At 44.2% G+C, this 20,773-nt stretch overlaps 1 protein-coding gene and 1 long non-coding RNA gene across 6 annotated transcripts in view; both read left to right on the top strand.

Annotated features, from left to right (window-relative positions):
* Positions 1-20,773, top strand: part of LOC105092694 (carboxyl-terminal PDZ ligand of neuronal nitric oxide synthase protein) — a 281,400-nt gene that overhangs the window by 76,608 nt on the left and 184,019 nt on the right. Inside the window, exon 1 of one of the 4 annotated variants that reach the window (XM_064477935.1) lies at positions 6,764-6,977. The exons of 2 other annotated variants lie outside the window; for them this stretch is intronic. In XM_064477935.1, the coding sequence (XP_064334005.1) occupies positions 6,939-6,977 (39 nt within the window). In that variant the 5' untranslated portion in view covers positions 6,764-6,938. Of the gene's footprint in view, positions 1-6,763; positions 6,978-20,773 lie in introns of those variants that run through there. One more of the 4 variants, XM_064477936.1, reaches the window with a different exon arrangement.
* On the top strand, positions 12,458-19,737 carry LOC135318995 (uncharacterized). 2 transcript variants are annotated; one of them, XR_010377522.1, is made up of 3 exons: positions 12,458-14,219; positions 14,478-14,672; positions 17,376-19,737. It is a non-coding gene; the product is annotated as an uncharacterized LOC135318995 (long non-coding RNA). The 2 variants fall into 2 exon arrangements; XR_010377521.1 differs by lacking the exon at positions 17,376-19,737 and having other exon boundaries at positions 14,478-15,769.

Genomic DNA, 20,773 nt, shown 5'->3' on the forward strand with positions numbered 1-20,773 from the left:
TGCATGTATAAGGACCTTGGTCATTACGTTGGCTCCTCCTCCTTCCCCCGAAGATCCAGGGTGATCTCCCCATCCCAGGGTTCTTAATTTATTCACCTCTATAGAGTCCCTTTTGCCATATCAAGGTAACATATTCACAGGTTTTGGTGATTAGTGGGCATCATGGGGGTGCAGTGTAAGTGGTGTGGTGGTGGCACTATTTTGCCTACCACAGAGGGATTACAGTATTAGGCTTTTGTAGCAGGGATTGGAAAGATTCCACCCCTTTACTTGAGGGGTCAGGAAGAACTAACTTCAAATTCGATTTCTTCTGTTGACTAGCTAAATGACTTTGGACCCATTTCTTACTCTATCAGTCTTTAATTATCCGTAAAATTGGGATGTCTCCTTTACAGTTTGATGTGAGTGCAGGCAAAGCACTGAGCGAAGTGCCGACCACATGTGATGTGCACCATACATAGTAGTTCCCTTCCCTTGTGTGTATTGTGCAGGGACAGTGGCTCAGAAAAGCATACAAGCTGGCTGTCAGACACACTTAAGCACCTGGTAAATGTTAGCTATTAGTGACATCAGCTTTGCATGTCGATTGATTTTTTTTCCCTTAGTCTGAAGATGAGTGTTTCTCAAAATGGGTTCTGTGGCTCTCTTAGAATTTAGGGATGTATTCTCTGGCATCTGAGTTCTTTATAAGAATAAAAAAAAATTGTGTTTTCATTTGATCCAATGACAACTAATAAGCCTATTCTGGACTCTTGGAAGGACCATGTTTTGCCTGAGTGCTGTCAACTGATTTTATTGTCCACCGTTGTGTTTGTTTCCTTGTGTTGGCACCAAATAGTTCTCTTGTAATTGTCATGCACTGAAGAAAAAGCTCCCAGTATGCCTGTAATGAATTCCTTTAAGGTGGAGGATAAATGACCATACTGCACCTTGTAGGAATTAAGATTTGGTAGTGGTTGGAACAGAGGACGGTGGTCGAAAAATGGAATCAGCACATGGAGCCCGAGACTGTCGGCAAGGCTGCAATGCAGTCAGGCTCCCTGCAGTGGCCGAGTTGCTTGTGGCTTGTGTGTCTGGTGTTTGTTCTGATTAGCTCCAGTATCTCTTCTGATTTGTTGGTACCTGTCTGTCTTACTTGTCAGAATACTGAGTATCGCCCAAGTCTGTGTATGCTGGATTCAAAAGAACTCACCGCATATTCTTGTTGTGAGCAGTGATATAATTTCAGTTAAATAACAAACTCTTCTCTGACATGAACATCTTTACCTGGAATTTACTGGTTATGCTATTTGTGTTTAATTCATAAATTTGTAAAAGACCTGTATGTGTAAGTAGTTTATATCCCGCTTTATGTTTAGATATTTAAATAACATTATACATGATTTTCCAACACTTTTTTTGGTAACAGCTTTATTGAGGCATGATTCTCATATACTGTACAACTTACCCATTTAAAGTATATAACTCAGTGGTTTTTCAGTGTATTCATAGTGTTGTACAACCATCACTATAATCTATTTTAGCACATTTTCATCACCCCCAAAAGAAACTCTGCACATCTTAACCTTCACCTTCCAGTGTTCCCCAAGGCCTCCAGCCCCAGGCAACTGCTAATCTACTTTCTGTCCCAATGGATTTGTCTATTTTTGGACGTTTCTTACAAAAATGGCATCATACAATACATGGCCCTTTTGACTGGCTTCTTTCACTTTGCGTAATGTTTTCATGGTTTATCCATGTTAAGGCATGTGTAAGCACTTCATTTCTTTTTATTACTTACTGAATAATATTCCATGGTGTTGATATACCACATGTCATTTATTCATTCAGATGCTGAGTGTTTGCAATTTATTTTTCCTTGTAAAGGAGCCCAGACTATTAAATTTTAGAAAACGTTTGACGTGGCTTGAGGAGTGTGTGATGGGATGGTTATGGTGGTTGTCTTCTCAGCCAAAGGGAACAAATCATTGCTTTCTTAGGTAATCTGGGATGAGACATTCTCATCAGTATAAAGAAAGGTGCACTGATAGAATAACTTTATTTCTTCCCACTCATTTAAAAAATGCTTTATCTGTAAGCAGAGAAGAGTTAGTAAGAATCAGCTGTTGTCAAAGCTAACACATGCTTGCTTTTAAAGATGTATTACTTTATTACAGCCATTTATGCTCAAGAGTAAGAAGTAATGTAATTGAGCTTTCACAGGAGCATTTGAATATTGCCTGGCTCAGCCCACAGTGTCTTGTGCCGACCTACTTAATGCTCGGGGGTCTTTTTAAAGCCAACAGTGTTTATCCGTCCCATCACAAGGAGATGAAGAACCCCAGGTCCTTGCTGCCATGTTAACCAGTCTTTGGGCACCCATTTGTTCATGTTCCTGCCATTAGCAACCGATTGCACTGAGCATCTACTGCTCGTATTAATGTCTTCTGTGCATTTTTAAAAAGTATATACATAATATTTATCATTTTAACCATTTGTAAGTGTCCATTATTATCACCACTGTCTATACTCAAAACTTTTTCCTCATTCCCAACATGAACTCTCTACCCAATGAACAGTAACTCTGTCTTTCCTCTCAGCCTCTGGTGACCTCTGTTCTACCATCTGTCTTTGATTTTTGCTTATTCTAGTTTCCTCATATAAGTGGAATCTTGGATAATATTTGTCCTTCTCTGCCTGGCTTACTAGCATGAATGTTTCAAGGACCACCCATGTTGAAGCATAAATCAAATTTCATTCCTTTTTATAGCTGAATAGTATTCTCTGCTGTGACTTTTTGCACTTACTGCGTTATCCAGGCTTTGGTGTGTGGCTGTTTCTTCTCAGGACCAAAAGCAGCATATTGTGGTCAGGGATGCACAGTCATGGAACAAGGCATCCTCAGCAGTGAACACTGAGGACCTGAGCTGCTGGAGGGAGCCCTTTTTGATCTCTGCTGAAAGCCTGATCTGTCACTTATGTAGTACTATAGTTGTTAAAGTCAGTTGTCATGTCCATTGTCGCCTAATTTTGGTCTCCAATAACCTTATAAAGAGCAAGTATCACCCCTGTTTTACAGATAAGGGCCATCTGTGAAATGTGAATGACTTGCTTAAACTATTTATCTTATTGTTGTCCTTATCAGTGATGACGAGACTTGATTCTAGACTTTGCCGTGTGCTGTGTGTCATGCTCCATGGGAAATGCTTCCACAAGTACTATGTTACTTGATCTTCAGATCTTCACAACTCTCTGTGACCATCATCTCCTTTCATAGATGATTTAACCGAGGCGCAGAGGGTACACACCTTGCCCTAGATCGCAGAACTGGTAAGTGGGGAATCTAGGATTCCCTCCAGAGCTTGAACGAGGTATAGTTGTAGTACCAGAGCCAAGCAAAGACCCCCACTGTGCTTACTCCTGGGTCAGGGATCCTGGAGGAACATGCTGTTTCCACTTTACCAAGTATCTGTCCAGGCAGCGTCATCCATGTTCCTGAGTGTGCCTTTTTCCAAACTGGGAACACTGCCAGGCAGTGTAGAGCACTAGATATAAATAAGGCCATCATTTGATTTTTTATAAAGTACTTTTTAGATTTTGAGACTCATATATCCTGTGTGACACCCTCCATTTGGATATCCCAAAGGCACCTTAAATTCAACATGTCAGGAACGGAATTCATCATTGCCACAGCCTTTGCTCAGAACCCTCTCCCCTGCAGGTTTTTTTTTTTTCTTTTTATGTTTTCATATCTCATTGAAAAGTATTTTATCAATCCAATAATCTAAGCTGGAAACCTCAGGGTCACCTTAGACGTTTCTCTGTCAGTAGCCTCTACATTAATCACCCGTACTGATTTTGCCCCCTAAATATTTCTCAAATGTGTCTCTCCCTCTCCATCCCTCCCTGGGGGGACCCATGTCATCTTACAGTAGCCCTTCAGATTGCCTCTGTGCCCTAGGCTTGTCCCCTTCCTACCCATCCTCCACTCTGTTGCCTGGCTTATCTGGCTCATCTGCCTAAACGCAGGTCTGTAGGACTTGTCCTGCTTAAGACCCCGTGATGGTGGTTCATCGCTTGCAGGCTGGAGTCTGGACTCTGAGCAAGGCATGCACCAAGGCCGTGGTGACCACAGTGGCAGTCCCGCTGTTCTCGGTGCCCTGCACTTGTCCTGTTGGCTCCCGCCTCCATTCCTGCTCTTGCCTCTGCCTGGGATGCTCCCCCTTCTCCGGGTGGCCTCCTCAGGACTCAGCTGAACTTCTGCGTATCCTACATGAACCAGTTTGGGCTTCCATCCCCTCTGTCTCTACACTTAGACGACAATATATGTGTCTCCTTCGGGGCAGGGACTATGATAATCATCTTGAGAGCCATGGGATGAATGCTAATTCTTCTTGTAAAACAGGAACAATGTCAACTCTGTTAGAATTAAAGCCAACAGCGATGTCAGGTCCTTAGCATGTGCCTGGCCTATAATGGATATTCAGGGAATGTCAGCATCTCCTCTCTGTGTCTCTGCTGCATTTGTGATTAGAGAGAAACTTTCTCCGGGCATCCACACACACTGTCGTTTGCTGCAATGTTTCCTTCTGAGCTGTTCTGGACTTGGAGGCAGAAACCCTTTGATTATTTTCCTGCTCCACTACTGTGACTTTGGGCAAGTGAATTTCTTTGAACCTCAGGCTTCTACTTTGTGAAGTGAGGGTTGTCTTTGCTCAGTTTCCTCATAGCTGTTTCCTCAGGGTTAAATGAGATACCACATAGAAGGCTTTGTAAATTGCCAAGTGCACATATAGATAGTGACGTTTGGGCCCAGAAGGCAGCAAGACAAGTGCCACAAGCCCCTTGGTCAGGACCCCTTGCTGGTAGAATTTCCTCCCTGGCATTGCTGTCCATGGTTGAATCTGGTGCCTCCGTCACCAGGTCTAGATGGAAAACTTGCTGTCTGTCTGTTCTAGCGCCTGGCCCTCTGGCACTGCGTCAGGGTGACAGCTAACGGGCAGCTGCTGCTGCTTCGTCTTCTGTCTCTGGAGAGGTGTGTAACCACGCTGTGGGGATGACAAATCACTTCTCTGCAAGGAGCTCAACCCTGCTATCTAACAGTTGGAATCCCCGTTGTTAGTGTGATATTAGCAATTTACCCTGTTTCCTTAACCACTAACCGTCTTGAGAAGATTTGGGATTCTCCTTTAATGCTATTAATAGTCTCATCAACCCGAGGGCTTGTTAAACAGGAGGAACACACACCCTGGATTTCTACTGAGAACTGTCACTCTGAGCTCTTCCTCCTCACAGAGCTTCTCTCCTGTAGCTGCCGGAGCCCTGGGCTTTTGTTCCTCTCCTTTTAAAGGCCTTGGTGGGGGGAGCATGGACTCTGGAGCCCCAGGCTTGACCCTCTGCTTGGCTAGGACTTGTGTCCAGAGTGACTTTCTCACCCCTGCCTCCAGGAGGTTGTGAGGGTGACCATTTCCATGTGGGAAGTCAGTATCCCCTCTTGCCTTTCCCTCTGGCTGGCTCAGCTCTTCCCAAGACGTTCCAGGCTCCTCTCTCTCCAGCTGCTCATGGAGTGAGGCCTCTTGCCTTTGCTTTGTGCTCCAGAGCAACCCTGCTTGCTACCTGACAGCCTGCAGCCTTTCTGCAAGAGGACCTCTTTGGAAGGGGCAAGCAGCTCCAAACAGCTCAGACACAGACTTCATCTCACTTTCTTGTTGACAGCCACGTCAGCCTCTACTGTGTTTTGTCACTCGTGGACCCAGGTAGCTAAGTTTTTTGTTTATCCTGGCCCAGGAGAAGCTGGAAAAGAAGGCAGTTTGAATAGCTCTGGGTATACATGAGTTGTGAATATTTTAAAAATTTGACTTGGTGTCTCCTCCATTCTTTTTCCTGGTGGAAAAACCAGAAAAGAAGAGGCAGGGAATGGTTTCATTTCTTTTAGGTGATACTGATACCCAAACATCAGACACAGAAGAATCAATTGTCAAATTCAAAAATAAGTAACAGTGATAGCGAGCCTGCAGTAAATACTAGTTGTGTAACAGGTACTGTTTTAAGCATTTGGCCTCTAGTTCTCACTTAATCCTCTCAACTACTTTATGAAGGGGAGTGTCGATAACGTGCCCAAAGTCACACAGTCAGTAAGTGGCCAGGGCTCCGGCTCTGGAACCCGGGCTCTTGACAGCAACACTGCCTCCCCAAGGTGGACGTAGATCACCCCCAAGTCACCCTGTTTGAAACTGTCTGCAAGTTGGACATCACGTGCCAACTGCAGAGTGCAGCCGTGACCTCTCTGTTGGACCTTTCCCTGCACGGAGCCAGCAGTGGTCTGTACTAGTGCCACTCTGTTGAAACGGGCCCCGCACCATCCCCTCTTCTCTGGGGCTGTTGGTTGAGCCAGTCTGCTCAGGTAGGAGCTTCCGAAGCAGCCTGTCCTCCTGGTCCCGTCAGCGAGGCTTTGTGGCAGCAGCTGGTACAGCTGATAAACAGGGTCAGGCTGCTCAGGGAGAGGGTGGTAGCAGGGTCCCCAGAGGAGGCTGCCTGCTCCCTTGGAAGAGAAAAGGCCTAGAAGTCCACTTGCATCATCTGAGGCTTGTGGGCACGTGGGTTGGTTTGTCCTTCCTTGAAAAACTAAGATGAGGTCCTAGTAAAGATAATAAATAGAAGAGAGGACCCAAGCCTACAAAAAAACTCTACCTTCTCCAGATGGTATAAAAGCTGTTGTTCCTCATTGAACAGGAGGCCTAAGGGGCTGCGAGGGGCTGTAGTTGCATCCGGCTCTGTTCATTCTTGAGTGTCCGAACAGGCCCACTTTGAGTTGGGTTGCCTCCACCTGGCGTGCAGTTTGCACCCACAGCTTCTCTTCCTCTTGGGGAGCTGAGCTGGGCTGTCTTCTGAGCACTGGACTCTGTGGTCAAAAGAGAAAGTCTGACTCTCCTGGCTGGGATTTCTGAAAGAACGACAGGATGCTGACAGCTTTGCAGGACGCCAGGCACCGCTTCCAGGTGAGGGCCCTCTTTGGATGGGCTCTAGAGCAGCATTGGCCTTTCCTTGCCAGTGACTCTGTTGATCTGGAGCCCTGGTTTGACTTTTCTTCTCAGTGCCTGCAGTCTTCTGGTCAGCCCCCCCCCCCCCCCCCAGTTTTCTCTTTTACAGAATTCCTTTCTTCAGACCTGACTAGATTTCTTGGCTTGCACATCTGGTCTTCATTTAGCAGGGATGACACTTAATTTAAGTAAGAGTTTGGCTTCCTTTAAACTGAGCAGCTTCACCCTGCTGAGGGGGCCAGTGGGGAGTCAGTAGCTAGATGTTTATTGAAAGAGATCACATTGATTTATGGTTTTCACTTAAATCCATTTAATTGTGTGGCTGGGCACTCAGACTGCACCTTTAAGAATCTAGTGCCCTTGTCTCCAGAGGGAGAGAGGTTTCTTCTGAGCCGGTAGGCAGGACCATTGTATGCATGTGGCGTGCATCCCTGCACCCTCATGGAGGAGACTGTGTTGGCAGAGCTGGCAGGCCCCCCGTGCACCTAGCACACTGTGTCTGGACTAGTATGAGGCCTGTCATGTCTCTGCTCAGAAGCCTTCAGTGGCTCCCCATTGCCGGCAAATGAAGTACGGAGTTCTCAGCTGGTGGTCAGGGCCTTCCCTAAGCTGACTTCCTCGTGCCTGTTGAAACTCATTTTCCGTCATTGCCCAATTCTCTGACCAAACTGAGTTCCTTACTAGTCTTCAAACATGTGGTGTCTGGTTTTTCCTGCCATCTGCCTTTAAGTTCTTCCCTTTCTCTGGAATTCCCTTCATTCCTTGGCCAGTCTCTATTCTTCAAGGCCCATTTCAAATGAAAATCTTTGCCATGAAATCTTTTCTGGTTTCTCTCAGCTGTAGCGTCCCCCTGTGAATGCAGCCACCCTCTGTGTCTCTCCTCAGGTACGTCGGCCTGCTTTGTTTTACACTTATTCTTAGTACGTTGGACTACCTGAGAGTAGTGACCCTGGGTTGGTCACATGTGCCCTCCAGCAGAGCGGAACTCAGCTCCTGGAGTAGCGGGAACGAACACTTCCTGAGTGCTTTCTCTGCGCCAGTTCTGAGCAGTGTGTGTATTTTCTCAGTAATCCTCACCCAAGCTTTCAGAGACAGATGCTACGTTTAGTCCCATTTTACAGAAAAGATAACCGGGATAGAGAGGCTAAGTAATCTGCCCAAGGCCACTCGGCTAGCAAGTGGCAGAGCTGAGGTTCTGTATTATTCAGGGTTCTCTAGAGACACAGAACCAGCAGGGTAGGTTTAATATATAGAAAGACATTTATGATGAAGGCTTGGCTCATGCGATTGTGCAGACTGAGAAGTCCCCTTGATCTGCTGTCTGCAAGCTGGAGGCCCAGGGAAGCTGCTGGTGTAATTCCAGTCTGAACCCGAAGGCCCGGGAACCCTGGGAGCCAACGGTGTAAGTCCAGGTCTAAGCCCAGCGGCCTCAGAGTCAGGAGTGCGGATGTCCAAGGGCAGATGAGATGGATGTCCCAGCTCAAGCAATGCAGATCTGCCCCCTTTCCACCTTGTTCTGCTCCGAGTCTCAGCAGTTGAATGATGCCAGATCTCACTGGTGAGGCTGATCTTTACTTAGGCTTCTGATTCACATGCTAATCTCTTCTGGAAACAGCCTCAGAGACACACCCAGAAATCATGTTTTACCTGCTCTCTTGGTTTCCCTTAGCCCAGGTGAGCTGACACAGAAGATTAACCATCATGGATCCCCACTCAAACTGCCTTTCTAGTCCAGGTTCTCTCCGCCCCTGCCACGTGGCCTCTTCTGTAGTAGGTGCTTGCTTCATACATGTTTACTGAGGAGAATTGCACTGAGGTCCAGAGATGTAAGTGTGCAGCAATAGATTAGTTTAAGAACAAGGAACAGGAAGAAGAGAAGTGTAACTAGAATGAACAGGTGGGGAGAGAATCAAGGAGAGCGAGGAAACCAAGGGGCAGACCGGAGAGGAACACAGGAGGTGGAGCTCATCGTGTGGGGAAGCTTGGGGCTCCTGCTTGTGAAACCACGTTCAAGGGTGCGGGGTGGCCGCACCCTGAGGCAGACACAGGGGTTGTCAGCGGTTGTACCTGGGTCCCGGCACACATGGCACAGTCACCCCAGATGTTCCAAGTGTGACTTAACAGCTTTTACCAAAAGGGGTAGATGGGGGAGGATGCAGATACCAATCTCTCCAAGCCTGCTGGTGAGGAAACGGAGGCCAAGAAAGGTTGACTTGGCCTGGATCCCACTATGGGGACTAGAATTCAGGGCCCTGCTTCCTTCTGCTTTATTTTCATGCTTTGTAGAGAGCAACAAATGGCTTTCTCTCACCCTACCTGTTGTTGGAAGGGGTCGTTTAGAGTGTGTGGGTCTGCTTCTCTCCACCTTTTATTCTGCCTGTGTCTGTTACATCATGCATGTTTCCCTGTTTCTACAACTTCCACTTTGGTCCAGGCCCCCCCATCTCTTGCCTAATAAGTTGTGGTCTTCTTGCACTGGGCTTCTATACTTAGTTTTTATTATCGCCAATGTTGTGTTTTCTACTCCTTGCCTCAACTGTTCCTACCCCTGAACTCTGAGCCTTCTGGTTCTAAGGATCCTGCAAGTGAGCTCTGAGACAATCACCTTTTAAAGGTCTTTCATCAGCATGCTCCACCTGTCTCTTTGTGCTTGTCTCCTTCCACTCACGCCTCGATATGAGCCACCTACTCTTTGGGTCCCACTCTTCCCTTGAGAGTTCATTCCATTTGTGACCTCTCTTCTCTCCTATTGTGCTTCTTCTTGTGGCCGTATTACAATCAGTGTGTCAGTCATTTCTTCTCCTTGGAGTCTTCTCAGTGCATCGAAGGAAAGTCAATGACATTCTCCCACATCACCCTTTTTGGGTGATTCATTCCTTCTTATAACTCCCTAACCCTTTATATGGAAAGATGTCATTCCCAAGGGACCCACTCACCAGCCCCAAGGTGGGGACTTCAGCCAGTGGGCTGCTTGATAGTGTGGCACAGAAAGACACGTGCTCAGTGGGAGAGACTTCCTCAGGTCTTACTCAGCCTACCCACTGTCCTTCACCCAGCACAAGCAAGACCTCTTTATAAAGCCATACAGGAGCGCAAGTTCAGAACGAACCCATCATGGATTGTGGGGCAGAGGGAGGAGAGCAAGCCACGTATCCACCAATAAATGGCAGCTAAAGGTAGACATGGATTATGCCTGTTCTGAAGAAGGAAGAATAAATCTCACATTTCCTGGACAGTAGGGTAGCTGTAGCAACAGAAATATACGTACATCATGAGGTTCTGACTTTGAACTTAGAGATCTGAATCACAGAGACCGAGTCTCTATGGTGCATATAAACCACTTCATCTCTTTTTATTGAAGAATGGTGTTAGAAGGTCTGGGTGTAGGTGTGCATGTAGCTACTGGCATGTCTTTGTTCTAACTCTCAGCCGATAAAGCACGGAAATAGATGTTTGTGTACTACTGTTGTATATATACTTGTTTATCACTTTTTCTGTATGTAACCATCTGTATCTGTATTAAGCTAAACATAAATTAATATGATATCCCCAAATCTAATCCATTCGCACATGAGTCATTCCAGCCTCCTCCCTTTGCTTATCTATAACTTCCTATTTCAACAGTGACAAAACTGGCTCCACCGTCCACTTACTTAATTGCTCAACTCCAGTGTAGTGATTTAAGAATTGTTAACCCTCCTGTGGGAGACAATTTTGACAACTACTGTCCAGTATTTAATATACAGTTCCTTTTGCCTTTCGTCTTACAGACTCTACTCATTTCCAACTGTTACTTTGGTCAGCACCTTTCCCTCACCTCCTGAAATGAGGTTGTTTCATGATTTGTAATTCATTTAGATTCTTTTGTCATGGTTTGCATTCCATCCTGGAAGTTCCCCTTCCCCTCCCTCCTAAATTGTTTTCAAAAATTTGCATACATTAAGATTTACTCGTGTGTCAGTAAAGTTCTTTGGGTTTTCGACAAATGTTTAATGTCTTGTGTTTACCATTACTGTATCATACAGAATAATTTCATTGCCCTAAATAATCCTTCTGTATTTCATCTATTTAGTTCCCCTTACTCCCAAATCCCCAGCAACCACTGATATGGATGCTGTCGCTATAGATACTGCTTTTTCCAGAATGTCGTCTGGCTGGATCCAAACCGGCTTCTCTCATTTAGCAATGTGCATGTAAGAGTCATCCATGTCTTTTTGTGGCTTGATCATTTCTTTTTATCACTGAATAGTATTCCATAGTCTGGATGCACCACAGTCTGTTTATCCATTCACCACTCATTCATTCATCCACTCAGTGTCCTTCATTGAAGGACTTCTTGATTTCTCCCAAAGTTTGGCAGTTATGAATAAAGCTACTGTAAACATTCACGTGCAAATTTTTATGTGGATGTAAGTTCCAAATCAGTTGGATAAATACCTAGAGGAATCCGCCTCACTGGAATACTGTGCTCTCAGCATCCGCCTCCCCCTCGTTCCAGTTGGACGATGTCAGCACACTCTGAAATTCTGTCGCTGAGCTGTCTGTATACTGACTGGCTTTTTTCTTTGTAAGTGGTAAGCATTGCCACCCTTGTTGCTGAGAACTGCTTTCTTTTCTTCTGTTTCTAATCCACGAGGTGACAGGGAAGAGTAGGTTGATGATGTGGTTTGGAGCAGCCTTGGAGTCGAGGTTTGGCTGAGCCCCCAGGCTCACTCCATTGTGTTGAACAGGAGCTTAACCCTGACCTCTGAAAACTGTTTTCGCTTTACGGGGGTGTGGCAGTAAGGGCCAGTAACCACAGGGTTTTTGCTCCAGCCAGGGATTCACCTTGTGTGACTTGGGTGGGAGGCTGGTCCGCGCATGGTCCTTTCAGGTCTTTGGGTCAGGATGGGATGGCAAGTCTGTTTTATAGGTAGGTGGGCTGTGCACTCTGGTTACTCTCTGGTATTTGAGTCCCTGGTATGAGGGGAAGTAGCACTGTGGTCAGTGTGGTCCGCCCTCCCTGCCAGTTTACTCAAACCTTGGTTTGCGGTCCGGTTGCCTGTAGAAGCTTCAGGTGTAGACATCCTGAGTTCACCTACTGTTTTAACTTTATTTTTAAAGCACATTGACTGATGGCCTGCCACATAGCAAACATTGTGTTATTTTTTCATTTATTATTAATTAATCCTTTCAGCAACCTTTTGAGGTAGGGTTTTCCAGTTTTGTAGATGAGGAAACTGAGGCTAAGGAGGGTAAGTAGCTAGAGGCGGAGTTGGCATTTAACCTAGCTCTCTTGGTGTCGGGATGTTCTCTGTCCACCGCGCCATCTCTGACAGCAGCATGTTGGAGAAGGTGGCAGCCACCTCAGGCACGCCAGGGATGCGAGTCTGCTTACAAACAGCAGAAGGAAGCGCTGCTCCTTTACATGCCAGAGGCAGAGCCTTGCCTGGGTGCCTTCACTCTCCCTGGATGCTAAGCCTAGTCTGAACTATTGAGATTTAAATTGTTGGCATTCTAGAAATTGTCAAACATGTCGAACCAGAGAGACCAGTAGACTCTTACATCTACCACTCAGGTCCTGGAATTATCAGGATTTTGCAGTTGCTTTCTCTGTTCTTCTGTAGTTTTTATTTTTTCTATTTATGCCTTTTTTCTTCTTTTTTTTTTTTTTGGCTGGAATATTTCAGAACAATATGGAAGACAGTTTTACCATTGGCTCATCTCCCTGATCTGTGTGGCATTTCTTCTTCCTTTGGATCAGTTTCTTACCTTTGTGTATCATGTGGTGGTTGGGTATTTATTTTACTTAAAGATACTTACAGGATCTAATCATATGCCAATACCCTTTTCTAAGTCCTTTACAAATATGAGCCAGCTTACTCCTCATCAGAATCTTATGAAGTAGATATTTTTTCTTAGAGATTTTAGAGGCTGTGTTTTTTTATTTAAAAGAGATTTTTCATTTGGAGATGAAACTGAGGCACAGAACCTGAGAGTAGCCTGCCCTGGGTCATTCAGTGGTCTAGCTGGCCTTCAAACTCAGGCTATGTAGTTTCATAATCTGTGTTCTTAGTTGCCATCCTGTGTTACAAATATGATTAATGTAAAAGCCGTCACTGTCGTCTGTTCCCTAATGGTGCTAAGTTACAGGAAGGAAAAAACTAGTTCCTGGCCTCCAGATGCTCCCTGTATGATGGGGAGAAGGACTTGGAGACTAGTAACTGCAGCACAGAGGAGTAAATGTTGTAATGCTTATGTGTAGGATTCAGTGGGAATGTGAAAGGAAGATCATACAGGACTCCTGGGGAAATTAAGGTTGGCTTCACAGAGGCTGTGATCCTGAATCTCCTATCAGAGGATGGATGAGGGGGAGAAAATTCAGGTAGATGCGACATCCTGGGCCTCAAGGTGAGAACACAGATAGGACTGGAGAAAGATGGATGTGGTACTGGACTTCTCAGGCAGTAAGATTATGAAGGCACTGACTTGCCTGCTAAAAAGCTTTGAGTCAATCCTGCTCCTAGTAGGGAGCTACTGATGGATTTTAAGCAGAGAAGAAACAGGGTGAGATTTGTAGGTTAACTAAGCTCTCTCTGGGGGCAGTATAGAGGATGGATTGGGAGGAGGTGTGACTGGATGCCTTTTCATTTGTGCTGGTAAGAAAAGCTGGGGCCTGAACCAGAGACTCATCTGTGGGAATGGAGAGAGTGGATCTGAGAGGTGAGGACCCAGGGGGTCCTTGTTATGCAAGTGTTCGTTATTTGATTTTCTGAATTACGAGGTTGCCTAGGAAATCAGCAGTGGTCATAACCTTAAATTTTCACTAATGAATCGATCACTTATAAAAACAGTTCAAGCGTGCGAATGTACTTTAAGGTGACCCCCAGCGCATTATGCCATCGTGTAAGCCCCTCCATGGGTATGTCACATTATATAATTTTAGCAGACTGGAGCAAGAACTTCTGCAGACTTTGAAGAAGTGAGCTGCCATGTTTAGGGGTGTGGATCGTGTGGAAAGGAACTGTGGGCCGCCTCTAGGAACTGAGAGTGACCCCCAGCTGACAGCTAGAGAGAAAATGGGGGCCTCAGTCCTATAACTGCAGGAAACTGAATTCTGCCAACAACCATATGAGTTTTGAAGAGGACCCCAAGCTCCAGAGTGAAATACAGCCTGGTTGATAGCTTGATGGCCTGTGAGACCCTGGACAGAAGACTCAGGTAAGCAGTGCCTGGACTCCTGACCCAGGGGAACAGGGAGATAGTAAATGTGTTGTCTTAAGCTGAGAAGTTTTTGGTAATTTGTTTCACAGCAACAGAGAACTAAGAGTTCCCATTCAGTTATCTTCCCTCTAACACCAGTATCTGTTCTTGTCCATCCCCGAGGTCTGTCAGCCAGTGTTTGCTCTCAGATATGGCAGTACAATGCAAATTTCATGCAAATAATCTTTCAAAGTTAAATTGCAAATCTTTCAACAGATGTAGGATTATGGATAGTCAATAAAAGGATTGCTGGAGAACTGCTCAAACCATTCTACAGACAAATAAGGATCGAGCAGGGCTAGACCCCGCTCATAATTGGCGAGAAAAACAGCCAGCATGCTGACAAGAAACCGGTCTCGAGAGAGAAGGATTTGAATATCTTTGAATATTAAGAAACACCTTGGAGAAAATGTAAGCCTTTAAATAATTTTTGCAAACAGTAACCCTCTTTGTATCAGTGTTGTGTGAAAGTCAGAGGAGAAGTGAAGGATGTCATGTTATTCTGCAGTTTTGTTGCAATAAGGGTAAAATTACAACAATAAATCAGTAATTCTTAGTCCACTCTAAGAATTAAGGCAACATTCAATATAACGTAAATGTTTCACATTTTTTATACTGTTTTACGTTTGAAATAAACCTATTTGCATAATTTTTACTTCATTTAGAAAGACTGTCTTGATCAGCTCTTATTTTTTTCACTGTTAGCTGTGAAGATTTGGTTCCCAGTTTCAAGGGCCTTTACAGGACCAACTGCCCCTGGATAATAGTTACTGAGGGCCTTCTGTAGTAGACAATAGCGTAACAATGGTAGACAGTTACCAGGAAATGGATTTGGGTCCCCTTCCTGGGAAGGAGTCCAGAATGTCCAGTTTATTTCATTCATGGCTTTGTGAGCCATCAGAATCTCTGATGCTCTTAAGATTTCTGTTTAGTATTTTCCTGACATGAGACAGGAACAGTGGTGGGCCACCCAGTACTGCCTGAGTTCAAGTGCATATAACATCTTTTCCGGTGATAACCTAGGAATGGTTCATCTTATGAAGGACTCTGGAAAATGCCTGGATAGAAATGGAAAAGTCCCACTTGGCATTGGTGGTGGGCATGTGTTTTTCACAATGCTTTTGTTAACCATTTTTCCAGGCAAAGGAACGAGACAAATCCCACAAGGAGAACTAAGTGATGAGGAGGTAGGCAGTCTACCCAAGAGAGTTCAGAGAAATGATTGTGAAGAAGATCAGATAATTCAGGAGGAGAATGGATGCACAGAGCAAGAAGTTAGAATTTTTTAGCAGAGTTAGAAAATATAAAGAACGACCAAACTGAGATGAAGAACACAATCACTGAAATGAATAACACACTAGAAGGGACCAAGTATAGACTAAATGAGGCAGAAGAACAGATCAGTGAGCTAGAAGATGGGAAATCACTACCACAGAACAGAAAAAAGGGAAAAAAAAAAACGACAGTGCTTTTATAACCATTTTAATTTCAGTCCTCAGGGCTGTGGAGCCACCTATACCTTCATCGTTTACTAGGAAGTAAAGGCCTGGAGAGACTAGAATGCAAGGTCATGTGGTTAATTACTCACAGGCCCAGAATCTGATTGATTGTTAGCAATAATTGTCACTGTTATGGCAGTCACCACTTCCGGTGTCTGCTCTCTCACAGGCACTGTTGAGGGTGCTGATGCACATACGGTATTTAATCTTTCCAGCCAGTCACAATACTGTCAGGTCAAAGAAAACTGAGACTTGAGTGGGTTACTTGCTTCTGCTGAGTGGAGAAGCTGGGATTTGAATCCCACGTGTCCTGACTCCAGCACCTTACTCTTCCCACCACACCGTGGAGGTGTTCTAACCAACGTCCTCTCTACTCCACTGATAGTGTGGCTGGCATGATTGGAAAGGTCTCCGTAGGATGCCTGTAGAGGATGTGTTGTACACAGTGTTTGTGGCCTTGGCTGACACGTAGCTGTTCTGTGAGGCTTGCTTATTAACTAATTTGACTTAGTGATCAAACTGTGCAGGACTTTGTGCATTCTGGATTTTAAAAGTTTTTTATTATGTGTTATATCAAATTTACCACTGTATGAGTGGAAATTAAACTTTATGTAGTTTTTATATGTTGTAATATTTCTTCAAATAAATCTCTCCTGTAAATTAAAAAAAAAACCCAAAAGAAAACACAGTTGCCTTGTTTTCTGATATCTCCCCTGAGATTGACTGAGGTGAGAGGTTTCCATGAAATCAAGGCTGAAGATTTGTTACTGTGTGTGCTGCACTGGGAAGCATGATTCTAACTGTTGAATAATCAAGATAATGTCTATGTTGTTTCCTATTGGTGTGGTGATAAATTACCAAAAACTCAGCGATGTAACCTAGATGTATGATTTTACATTTGTACTGTCTCACAAATGTATGAGTCTCCCTGGGCTAAAATCAAGGTGTCTGCCAGGCTGGGTTCCTTTCTAGAGGAACATCTTTTTCCTTGTCTTTTCCAGTTTCAAGAAGCTGCTGGCATTCCTTGACTCATGGCCCCTTCCTCTGTTTTCAAAGTCAGCATCATATGTTCTGCAGATGAGGATGTGGACATCTTTGTGGGGGTCAGCGAGCATTATTTTGCCTATCCCAGTCTGTTTGGTGATGCTAATTGTCAGCATATGCTAATTTTATGGTAAACTGATTTTACCATATTTCCTAGAGCTTTAATGGATTACTCTTGTCTTTTGATCAGTAACCCAGTTCCTTGAGGAGCTCCAGAATCTTGATGAGGGTTAGCCGAACACTTAGGCAAAGGGCTGGACTATAGGGAGGCTGCGAAGTTAGCAGTTGGGTCCTCAGTCCTGGGCTGTGATGTTCTCCTGCTCTGCATGTTGGGACAGGTGGCATAGCCTTCTACCTCTGACTGTATGTAATTTTTAAAGTAACGTTTATGCATATATACACACACAATATAAAAAGCCAAAGATACTGATGAGGAATGGCGTGGGATTTGTGGTGAAGAAACAAATCATACAGATTCAGTAGGGGATGCATGTATATCACCCACTTCCCTACTCTGGAATCAGGTTTTAATTCTGAACCTCTGGCTGATACCTCCTTTCTTCTCTTTCAGGAGGCACTGAGGGTCTGAGTTTCCCAAGATGCACTGGGAGCACATCCTAAAAAAGGCTGATCTTGATTATAAGCCATTGCCTGGGAGGCAGAAAAGCAAATTCTTTCCTCCTCCTCCTTTCATAGTTGCTTTTCTTAACTTTTTGTTTATATATATATTTGCAAGCATTAAAATAACACTGGTAATTAAGACATCAGGATAGGGTGGTCCTGGTGTGATGGGTCTATATCCAGCAACATATGTTCAAGACCTCAGGAAACACACAGTGAAACTGCATCCTGGTTGGCACCGTGTTATAAATGCGTGTTGCTGGGCAGAAATCCTAATGTCACCGCTCTTGGTTCTGAGACGTTGTGATCATCTCCCACAAATGAGTGTTTAAAACCTGTGAGACATTTCCACAGAGCACTGAGTTATTTTTAAGTAACTTCTGGGGTTGTTTTTTTTTTTATATGAAGTCTGATTCACATTTATTACATAAATTTTTTTAGAAAGATGGGGAGAAAAGGAAAACAACTTGCTGGTAATCTCACTGGCTGGAAGTAGCCACCGTAAAGCCCATTGGTGTCTGCCTTCTAGATTGTAATTTTAACAAAAATGGAATTTTTTTTAAAATGAGCTCTTGTTGAAGGTTTTGTAATCTTTTTTAAAACTTAATATTTTATAAGATTAATGTCATTGAGTTATCCTTTACATCATCATTTTTAATGGCTGAATATGTTTACATTCTCGTAAGTGGATATAGCATAATTTATGTAACCAGGTCCTCAGTGTTTGACATTTAGTTTGTTTCTAGTTTCTCACAGCTCTCTCTCAGCGTCCTTGAGTTATGTCATTGAATACATTCAGAATTGCTCTTTTATAATAAATTACTAACTGGAGTTGTTGCATTTAAGGGTATGTAGCATTCTAAGGCTTTGGATACATGTGTTGCCAAACTCCCCTCCCTCTTAAATATTGTACCATCTGAGTCTAAGAGTGTGCTAAAGTCTCTGCTGCTCTCGAATGTGCAGAGGTATGTCACAGACATCTGAAGCTGGCTGAACAGAGGACACTGGGGACAGTTCATGGAAACATAGGTCACCGATGGTGAGCTGGAATCTGAGTCACAGTGGCCTTGCAGTTGCAGCAGGTGTCTAGAGCCCATGACCAGTTGCCTGCTGCCTTGATTTAAAATTTCCAGCGTCTGGGATGCCATGTGATGTGCTGGACAGAAGCCAGACTGTGTATGCCCCTGCCTGATTCAGCTACACTCACACAGCCATGAAGAGATCAGAAATACGAAAGCATTTGGAAGAGTTCCCAGGACCACATGAATATATGGTGAATGTGGTATAACGTCTTCCTGCTCCTGTCCCTGGCTTGCCGTTCTTACCACGAGGCGCTCTCTTTCTGGCAGAGAGAACTAGCAGCAACCAGCGTTAAAACCAATTGAATCACCCACTGAGTGTTTTCCTGTCTTCCTGGTGGAGAAAGGTGCTGGACTCTTGAGAATTGGGACTGATTCTCACTGATGTTTAGGACCTCAGCAGAAATGGCCTCTGGTCAGATGGCATGCTGGAGTTTTCAGATAAAAGATGCGATTTTGTATAAGCAAATGATGCCCTTTGCGATCATTTTGCAAATTATCTGTGGCTTGCTGGGAAACTTGCTCAGTATTCTGTCCCACACATTTCTGCCTAGTGACCTTAATCCTCCTATATTTCTGTTGCTGGAGTTGGGCCTGTACATAGTCTCTTCATGGGCTGTTTTCATAAAGCTTGATTAATGTTCTATTGTTAATGTCCTTTATAAGACCTGGACACTTGCTTTATTGAAATGGAACTTTGAGACTGCAGGGGCAGCTCTCCTGTTTGTTACATGGCCTAAGACCCAACTCCAGCAAACTCCAGCTAAATTTTGCAACTTTGATGCAAGAGAACAGTCTGGCTGGCAACTGTTAAATCTTTAGGAAAAAACGACCAAAGTGGTGTGACCATAGGCTGCACGTGTAGTGGCATTACATGCCATCCTTGAGGTGCAGTAAGTTTTACTGAACGATACCAGTGTGATAAACAGTACCATTTTACTTCAAATGTTGAACCATTTGCTGATATTAAAATTATTTTCCACAAATTTGGATTTGCATAATAGTATAGAGGTTGTATTATTTCTATCACATCATTTTACCTTACGGTGAAATATCTAAGAATGGTCTTTTACATGTTGAACGTGTTAGTTATTAATAACAACCCAGAAATTATCACTTGAAAGCACCATTATAGAAAGCTGAAGTAATATCCTTATCTAGGCAGACTTCATCTGTTTGAAACATGGAAAAAGCTTAAGGTGCTCATTAAATTCTTCTAATGATTTATTACAGAAACGGTGGCATATTTTTGTCAGTGCTCTGCTAATTCTTATTTTAAGCAAACTAGTTTTTTTTTTAATCATTTAGATGCAAAAGAACAACCTTTGCATACAGAGCTAGAATTCTCATACTTAATGAGTGTGGACTGTGCCTGGTGTTTCAACAAATATTCATTTAAATAACAAATATTTGAGTATCACTGTCTGATGGTATTCTAAGTGTTGGGAAACAGATGGGTGAGGCCTCACTTCTCGTGGAACTTATGTTCAAGTGGAGAAGACTCATTACAGTACAACTGTGTAATAAGGAAGGTAATATCGGATGGTGGTAATTAAGTCTTGTGAGGGAAATAAAAGGGATAATGTGACCGAGAGTGACGCTGGGGGAGGGTGGGTGGGTGCACTTTGGAGGTGTCTGCAAAGGACTTTCTGAAGACGTGTAATTCAAGCTAAAGCCTGAAAGTTGATGAAGAGCTAGCCGTGCCAAGATCTATTCGTGGCTGAGGGATCAGCAGGTACAAGACTGAGAGGCAGAAACGAGCTTGGCCTCTTCCAGCAACAGAAGGAAAATCCACGTAGAGTGTGGTGGGTGAGAGCGACACGTGGTTGCAGAGGTGGGCAGGCCCAGGTCATGGAGGGCCTTCCAGGCTGTGGCTGGGAAGGAGTTTCTCAACGTTTTTATACCCCAGGCCTATAAATTGGCAGCCAGTGAGATTTTGTGGAGTTTTACTTTTAGTAGTTGGTATTACAAAAATCATGTAACTTTTACAGCACTTGCCTTACCCTCCACATAGAGCAGGCTTCATCTCTTCTCTGTGGAAGCCCTGCAGGTGTTTGGTGCCCCGAGCTCTCTGGGCTAACATCTTTAGTTTTCTCAGCCGTCCTTTCCTGTGTGGATGGATTCTTCAGTCCTGGGGCTTCTCTTTTCTCTGAACACATTTTGTCTGAGGACTTTAGAAATCCATGACATTTTGGTGATGTGAGGAGGGCAGCGGAAGAGGGGTGAGATATTAGGGTAAGTGAAGTCAGGGTTTTTGAAAGCAGTGTCT

Source organism: Camelus dromedarius, chromosome 23 (genome assembly GCF_036321535.1).
Source record: "Camelus dromedarius isolate mCamDro1 chromosome 23, mCamDro1.pat, whole genome shotgun sequence".
Classification (NCBI taxonomy): Eukaryota; Metazoa; Chordata; class Mammalia; order Artiodactyla; family Camelidae; genus Camelus; species Camelus dromedarius.